Here is a 9,222-nt window from a genome sequence, read left to right on the forward strand (position 1 = left end):
GGAAACCAAGCCGTAGTCATCCACTTGACAAGTCAGAGGTCAGGTAAGTAGCTGCTTCACAGTAAGCGGGGCCTGCACTAAGCCTGACATTGAGCCTGTTGCTGAATGGGAAAAACGACTAGTGTGACTGGCCCACTGCTGTGTGTCAAACTACAGGCCTGCAGGTGCCTTTCATTGGAAATATGCACGCAAAGTTTTACGTTAACTGGGTTTGAATTAAGTTTCATATTTTCTCTTGCACTGAAGTTTAACAGCATTTTTGTTTCTTTGCTCTACCTTATGATAGTCAGAAGAAACCAGACCAAGAAGTGAAAATATCTTCTGCACACATCAGAAAGATGTCACAGGGCTTGAAACTGGTATAACGTCTATACTAAGCTTTTCCACCCAGGGAAATGAAAAGTGCTCTGTATGACTTTTTCTTTTTCTTACATTTCTTTGCACACATGAACTAATGTATCCATAAACTAACAATAGCCAGGTAGGGTTGTGTCCATGCGCTTGTGTCTTTGTGAATGTGAGTGTCACTGCACATACAGGGGTAATCTGAGCTAAGCTGGTTTATGGGTTCGTCTGCAGTGACGCAGATATACGTGCCAAGCTCTGCACTGATCGATTCTCCATGACAACTTACCTCCAGAGACTACAGTACATGGCTTATAACCTACATACTGACAGATAGCTTATATACGTTAGAGGTGGAGACAAATTCCCAGAGGACTCATTTTAAATTGATAATGAAATATGCGTTTTCTGAAATTTTGCTGTGAGTTTGTAAAGTCAATTGAAAAAAGTTCTGCACACAAATGCCTGCAGGGCAAAATGATGATGGCACCTCTAGAGGGCATTAGCTAGAACAAATTCCCAGCCTCACCTGTGAGTTAAACGGCAACTGAGTGACTGTTACATTATAGTGAAGATTGACATTTGTGAACATGTTATCTGTGTTATCTAAGCTACTTAATAATGGATCAATCTTTAAGTATTCTTGATTCTACACAATGCTATACAATCAATGGAAGTCAGACATTGTGCAGTAGCATATCTATTGTATTCTTCCAAGATTTCCAATTATTTTAAAAAATAAGATTCACTGATCCCTGAATGAAAGGGAAAAGTAATCGTATTGATAATACACAACATGCAAAGCATGTCTGAGTGGGTTTCAAGAGAAGGGGTGTCAACACATAGATTCAAAGCAAAAAAAAGAGGGGTTTGGTTAATGCTTAGCGACCAATCGTTCTCTTTTCTCTCGAAACGCCAATTCTCCAGACACGCCTCAGTCTACGGGCTTGCGGTCATTCAGAGAAACTGTGGGATGCATCGACAGCTATTAGTGGGTGTGGGTTGTCAATCAAAGTGTCCCGCCCCAACGCTTCTCAGACGGGAAGCAGGACCGTTCACAACTTCTCCAGCAGCTGTGGAGTGGGACCTCTGTGGCATCACGCAGTATCACCGAGCAACAAAGGCCAAAATGTAGTGGGAAAAGCAGCAACACACCTCTTTCTGAAAGGAGGTGTATAGTGGAGCGTATAGCAGTCTTAAATCGTCGCGAAAAGTTGTTTTTACACAGCAGGGACGCGCAACAATTCGTGCGTAAAAGTGAGTCAAACAATACAGGAACTTTTGTTTTGAAAGAGACGTTTTCTTGGATGCGATGGATGCGTCATTTGGCCTTTGGGACATAATGAAAAGCTGACAGTGTGAGGAACGATCATTGCCAGCTTCACAGTTTTAGCATACGCTTTCTAGTTTGGCGAAAGCGCCGGAGCACAGCGCAGCGGGGCAGTAGATGCTGAACGGTGACTAAGCCTTACGGTTGGAAAGCTCATGAATTGAATTTGTCTGGAGTGCAGACTTTATGTAAGAAGTAGGACAAGCATAACACCGCCCAGCTAGTTCTTTCCGTCATGCGTAGAGCCGCTTCGTCGTCCTGCACCGTTCCGTGATGATAGACTCTGGAGGTCCAGTTCTACAGAAAGTTACCGTTTGTTTAATGCAACACATCCAGCGAGAGTTTGTGCAAAGTTTGTCCGTTTGCATCCTTCTGTCTACCTCTTTTTAACATGCACGAGAGCGTCAAGTGTGCTGCGGCTGACAGCAGCTCGGACGGGGAGAGCATCAGCCTCAGTGTGCTCAACTGGGAGCAAGTGCAGCGGCTGGACACCATCCTCACCGGCTCCATCCCCATACACGGCCGCTGGAGCTTCCCCACTCTGGAGGTAAAGCCACGAGACATCGTCAAGGTGGTCCGGAGCCGCATGGAGGAGAAGCGGATACATGTCCGGGAGGTGCGCCTCAACGGCTCTGCGGCCAGCTACGTCCTGCACGAGGACAGCGGGCTGGGATGGAAAGATTTGGACTTGATATTCTGCGCTGAGCTGAAAGGAGAAATGGAGTTTCAGATAGTGAAAGATATCGTGCTGGACTCTCTGCTAGACTTCCTGCCTGAAGGAGTGAATAAAGAAAAGATAACACCAGTGACTTTAAAGGTAAAATACGCAATTAGAACATAATGCACACGTAAATAAATAGATCATATGATTTTCAAAGCACAAAGTGACATTTAGTTTGATTTGCAAAGCACAAAGTGACATTTAGTTTGATTTGCAAAGCACAAAGTGACATTTAGTTTGATTTGCAAAGCACACAGTGACATTTAAAGCAAAGCACAAAGTGACATTTAGTTTCAAACTTCTGTTAAGTGAAAATGCTGTCAAACCTTTTTCTCATACATTACGCACGCACACCGCTGAACTTAAGTGCAACAAGTCAACTCACATAGCCTATTTCCAGTGTGAAGTTTACATTACACCAATAGGTAGATTAAATAAATAAGATTGACACCTGTCCTGAATTCATCTAACCTGGCTGCACGGAGATACAGTATAAGCCCTCAAATAGTAAAAAGGTCGGTTTCCAATTCAAAGAGGATTCTGTTTAATCCAATTGGAGTCGGATCCACATTAATAAGTCGGCCCTCAGTTACCTAGATACCGAGGACTACCCGGGCTGCTAATGGCCCACCAACAGATTTGATCAGCAAATCATTGCGACTAACGGAACAAATCCAGATTTTTATCTGATGTAAATAGCATTACTGCCCGGAGATACAAGCCTGCCCAAACTGAAACTGTTATATCAAATATTTTTATCCGGTGGATCTCCAATTTTAAGACCCACGAGGAAGCCTAATCATGCCTAAAGTTCATCATGGGTGGGAATACCTATAAATCAGTTTCATTGATGGTTTACGTGCAAAAGGGGTTTTGTGATTCCCTTGTAAGGGTACTAGCACTGTATTACAGTTGTGAAAGGAGGAAATGAGAGGAGGAGGAGTTTGAAAGCAGACATAGTGGTTAGTATTCCTCTGTGTGATAGAAAAAAAAAACAATCTGACACAATTTCGTTTTGAATTGGCCTCAACATTGAAAGTCAAAAGAATAAACTGGTCTTCATATGTGATGAATAATGGATGAAGTATCTGTGATGAATTATTATATCTAAGGTATCAATACATTTCAAAGCCATCATCATGTGCGGCTGTGGCTCTGTCGAGTCAGTTGTTTCTCAACCGGAAGGTTTGGGGATTCGATCCCCAGCGCCTGCAGCAACATGTCCGATGTGTCCTTGGGCAAGACACTTAACCCCGAATTGCTCCTGCTGCTTCGTCATATGCATGAGTATGAATTAATTAGTTTCTTCTGATGGTCACTTTACATAGAAACTTCTACCATCAGTGTGTGAATGGGTAGGTGTGACATGCGGTGTAAAAGTGCTTTGAATAGTCAGTGTTGAGGAAATTATTTTAAGACTTGACTCCACACAATAAGACTCAGTTGACATCAGATGGCTTACGTTGATGAAAGTTTATACATAAGATGAATACTCATGAGGAGACATGATTCAACATCACACTTCTGTACTCGTGTCTTGCTCAATCACATATGCAGAACTTTTCGAAAGGCATCGCATATATCCCAAAAGACATTGTCATTATCAGGGTCACATTGACCCACCTAGACTAAACTGTGATGTCTGTAACACTGGAGCAGACAATAAGTCTACCAAACATCCTTGCAGATATCAGGAAAAACAGAAGACACTCTCTAAGCTGTCCTTGGTGTTCTAATAACAACTGAACTCTGTCAGGTCTGACTGACACTAGAGAACAGTGAATAAACCTAATGACATCTGTACATTATAATCTAAATAACTACAGAAATTCCACCACAGTCAGAAGACTAGAAAAGCGCTATACAAGCACAAGTCCATTTACCATCAATATCAACTCACTAAATAGTTTTTGACTTTGTGCTCTGAGGAGAATTTCTTGATTTTGATTTAAAACTTAGCAAGCTCTCTGTACTGATACCTAATGTTGCGGATGTTTTTTTAGGAGGCCTATGTGCAGAAGATGGTGAAGGTGTGCAATGACTCAGACCGATGGAGCCTCATCTCACTCTCCAACAACCGTGGCAAGAACGTGGAGCTCAAGTTTGTGGACTCTCTTCGACGGCAGTTTGAGTTCAGCGTGGACTCTTTTCAGATCCGCCTGGACTCACTTCTCCTGTTTTACGAGTGCTCAGAGCACCCCATGGCGGCAACTTTCCACCCCACAATCCTCGGGGAGAGCGTCTATGGAGACTTTCCCACCGCTCTCGATCACCTGCGCAAGCGACTCATCTGCACGAGAAGCCCTGAGGAGATCCGTGGCGGGGGTTTACTGAAATACTGCCACCTGCTGGTGCGGGGTTTCCGCGCGGCTTCGGACAGCGAGATGAAACTGCTGCAGCGCTACATGTGCTCCCGCTTTTTCATAGACTTTCCTGACGTGAATGAGCAGAGGAGGAAGTTGGAGTCATATCTGCAGAACCACTTTGTAGACCTAGAGGACAGGAAGTATGACTACCTGGCCACGTTGTACGACGTGGTGCAGGAGAGTACGGTGTGCCTGATGGGCCACGAAAGGCGCCAAACGCTCAGTCTCATTTCTTCCCTGGCGCTGCGGGTCCTGGCCGAGCAGAACGCCATCCCCAACGCTGCCAATGTAACATGCTTTTATCAGCCGGCTCCTTATGTCTCTGATGGCAACTTCAGCAACTACTATGTAGCGCAGGTTCAGCCTATCTACCCCTGCCCTCCCTCACCTCCTCAGCATTACATTTCTACTTCACAACATCCCATGTACGCCACCTGGTTGCCCTGCAACTAAACTTTGTGTACATGCATGCACTTTTGCATAACAAACGGAGCCCATACACCCTTAAAAGGGATAAACAATGATATTTTATCTCTTCGGACAAGTCAAAAGAGACAGGGTAATGAGACAAGAAGTCCACAAGGTGAAATGAGACAAAGATAATAAATAAAAGAGAGGAATAAAGGAATGAGGACAAGGAAGCTGGATCAAGGCAGTGGGCCAGAGAGAGGGTTTTCCCTATTGTAGGGTGCCACAGCAGGAAGAGCTGAGCCCACAGGGAGGGATGCCAAAGAGACAGTCGGCTCATCAGTTTAACAATTCTTTCATCCAGGTCCGTTTGGTTGACCAAACAGCAGCTCGGCCTCAGAGTTACCAGCATACTGGGTATGATGATGCTTCTTTTATTCTGGTGTGAGTTACGACTCACTGGAACACAGATTTCAAATGAACATTTATAAAAAGCACTATAGAAACCAGAAAAGACTCACATAAAGCCCCAGAGAGAAACAGAGGACACAAACGATGTGCTGAAGATATTAATTTATAGTTAAAGAACACAGACCGTGTGACCTTTTCCATGTGCACTGTGTATGTACAGTTTCACAGACAATGCAAAAAGAGGAACTGGATACTGTTTACAAATCCAAAGATCTACTTTGATATACTTAACTTCATCTGAAACCTGATGGGGGAAAACGTAACAACAAAACAATGCATGATTTATTTCTGTACAGGAATAATTTTCTTTAAGTGCCTAGATGAAGCCTAAAGGGAAAATATATTTTGGGGTTCTTCAGAGAGCTGTCCATTTGTCTAAATGACATTTTAAAAGTGATAATTAATGTACTGTGGAACAGTTTATACCTGCAGTATGCTGAGAAAGGTCTCTTACACTGAGGGAGGTTTGGGACTTTTATTTGACAATGTTTAGTTAAAGACTTTGCTCTTGTCTGCAGTCCTGTTGGACTAACACACATCCTGATTACTAAAGAGGAAGTAACAACATAATCTCATCATCTGTAGGGGGGTGGAGATTGAATCCAAAATGCTTTCAAGAGTAAAGTAGATGATCATTTTGATAAAAAATGTTACAGAGAATAAAGGGGAATTGGCTTTAAGGGAAAACTAACTTCTCATAACTGCAATTTTTATTGGATTGCAAAATTAAGTGGAGCAGGCATTGTTTGATAACCAAAGACACTTTTTATCTAAGAGGAAAACAATCCAATGAGGAGGAAAGAAACACATTCAACGAGTGTGGGTATGTAAAAGTTTGACTATAATGGGTTTTAAATGAATGGATTTAAAAATATAAAAATCAGGCCTTCTTAAAGATGCTCTAAAGGGGATTGGCTTTTTTTTTCAAACTTACAGAAACTTGTGTTTAATTGTATTTGTCACAAAACCCTTGAGTGTTATCTTGTGATGAAAACAAGCTGTGCTTTGTATACATCAATTTCCTTTATTTTAAAAGGCACTGGGGTGCACTTCTGTGTACCACTACTCGTTTTTTGTTTTTTTGTTTTTTTTTAAATTGATGGTGACATATACACATGTGCATTAGCATCCTGGTATGCATGCTCAATGAAAACCCCCACTTCAATAATCATAGCTTTATTGAGCTACATGTGGTCAAAAACTCTCCAGAGCACCCTTAAGTTCTGATAATATCTGATAAGGTCCGCAGTGTTTGAAATGGATTTTTAAAAGATGAACAACCAGTTATCTCACATTACACTGGAACATTTGAAAAAAATTACACTTAATTCATTTCAAGTTTTCTTATCAAATAGCTAACATGGCAATTCAGTTCAGAGTAATTTTTTAACATGCTATATGCACTGTAAAACTATTTCCATGTGTAAAAAAAAAGAAAGAGAATATCTGCACCACACGCTGACACAACAAACGGTGTGTTGGTCAGAGGAGTGGAGGTTGGATTATGTATTGGAGGATGTAGCAATAGAGCAACTTTCAAAAGTCGAGTAAACTTTTATTACTTGAAGAGTCCGACACCCAGCAGAGAAAAACATTTTTGCAAAAAAAAAAAAAAAAAAAAAAAAAAAAAGAGCTGCATGACGCCTGTTATAATTTTCCATGATTATTTTAGCACAGTAAATATTGGGCCAATTCATATTTCATCCATCTTTTATGGGAAAAAAAAGGTTGATTCAGGATGTGTGGAAAAATGGGCTGCATGAGCAGATGAAAGCTGTCACACCTTTTATCTCCTCTTAGCACCGAAAAAGCACCAAAGAGTGAGGAAAAAAGTGGGGAGGAAAAAAACAAACACATGGATATTTCAACGGCAATAAGACAAGGTGGCTTAGAGTTTTTGTTATTGTTGTGAAAATAACAGCAGGTGTACATTTTCAGCTCTACAAGTGCAAGAGACTCAGCATATTCTCTCACGTCAGATCTCCTATTTTTCTATCAATCTCTATTTTTGTACAGTTTGTGTTTGGCTGATGTAGCAGCAGATTCAAAGCTGTGTCGTTGAGTTTTCTTTTCTTTTTTTTGTTGGTGTTTTCGAGTCTGTGTTTTACTTTTGGCTGATGAAGAGCAGTGCAGGCGGATACAGTGGCTTTGTAAAGATGCAGATTTACTTAGTGTTCATTGTATGTGTGCTCTGAGCTGTTTTATGGGTTTTCTGTTGCTCTAAAGAGATTGTTTCCTTGTTCAATGTGTGTTTTTAACTGCCGTCCTGCTTGGACATGAAAATAATGATATGATAAATGCATTCAAGTTGATCAACTTGAAAATTAAAATTGAGAAAAAGACCATCAAACAAGCGCTGTTTGTTTCAGTTTTATTGTCATCACTCTCACCGCACACATACACACACAACATTATAACAGGATTACTAGAAGTGTCACCTTCTTGAACTTCAGGTTAGCCATGATACACAACCGTTGAGGTTTGGGTACCAGACTCATCGGGTCAATGTCCTAAGGTGCCCACACAATCCCAGAGGGCACCACGGTAGATGCCAGCAAGTGACAGCTTAGCGTAACGGATCTCCCCACAAAGAGACGTCACGATGAGCGTCAATAACTGTCAACTGCCGTCATCGTGCACTTTTGCCAGGCTTCATTAGCTCTGAGTGTTTAACACTGGCAGGTAGATTTGATGAAAAGCACAGACCTTACTACCAGCGGAGCCTGGATCTCCAGGGACACATGGGAACTGACTGAAAAGATTGGCTCCAGGTCCCGTCTCTCTTAATGCCCAGAGGCCTCAGCCTCCAGATGTCACTTTCCCCGCTGACACTGGGAAAAAATATTTTACTTTGTGTCTCTTTCATGATCTCTTCGATATTCTTTTCTTTAGTCTGTCTCTTTGTTGTCCTGTTTTTTTTATCTCTTCTTCTTCTTCTTCTTCAAATGTTACTTATTTCTTTCTTTGAGTGAAAATGAGTATTATGTTAACAAACTGTGTCATTATGCGTAAACACAATATTGACATGCTAACCCACTCTTTCATTTTTTGTGCCCACTCATTTCCTCTCCCCCGTGCCTGCATGGGGTTGCTAATGAATTCACGCAGTGAGAGATGAGCCATGGAGAGGAGCACAGGGCCAATGTTATCCCCTGTTAAGAGGGAGAGAGTGAACGCTAAATATAGGCCCCCCTCTCAGCCACTGTAAGGACATTAGCCCATCTACAGAAAGCTGATTAGCCTCCCTCCATAAGCATGTGCTCAGTGCTTTGGTGTGGTTACTGCGAGAGACTTACTGGCTATTGTACTGTAACACATACCTCCCCCATCTCCCCGCAATCTTTTAGGTCACTCTCGCTAGAAAGGACAGAAAAACATTCAGGCTACTTCCTTATCAAGGGCTTATAGGGAACTGAGAACAAGGGATTGAGGCTTGCAAGTGTGTTGCACAACAAGGAAAAACTTAATGACCCATGCAGAGTCGTACGTGTGCTATCGTGGTGCTTTGCAGTAGTGTCTTCACAGGTGGGCTGAATCAAGCAAGTTTTTCAAGTGGGGTTGTTTTGAAAAATATTAAGAAA

At 42.0% G+C, this 9,222-nt stretch overlaps 1 protein-coding gene across 1 annotated transcript; it reads left to right on the forward strand.

Annotated features, from left to right (window-relative positions):
• The first annotated feature begins 1,314 nt into the window (after window positions 1–1,314).
• On the forward strand, window positions 1,315–7,995 carry LOC132985089 (terminal nucleotidyltransferase 5A-like). Its single transcript, XM_061052249.1, has 2 exons — window positions 1,315–2,492; window positions 4,400–7,995. The coding sequence occupies exons 1-2, from the start codon at window positions 2,067–2,069 to the stop codon at window positions 5,213–5,215; spliced, it is 1,242 nt and encodes a 413-aa protein (XP_060908232.1). The 5' UTR covers window positions 1,315–2,066; the 3' UTR covers window positions 5,216–7,995.
• The last annotated feature ends 1,227 nt before the right edge of the window (window positions 7,996–9,222 follow it).

This window comes from Labrus mixtus, chromosome 12, assembly GCF_963584025.1.
Source record: "Labrus mixtus chromosome 12, fLabMix1.1, whole genome shotgun sequence".
NCBI classification, from domain to species: domain Eukaryota; kingdom Metazoa; phylum Chordata; class Actinopteri; order Labriformes; family Labridae; genus Labrus; species Labrus mixtus.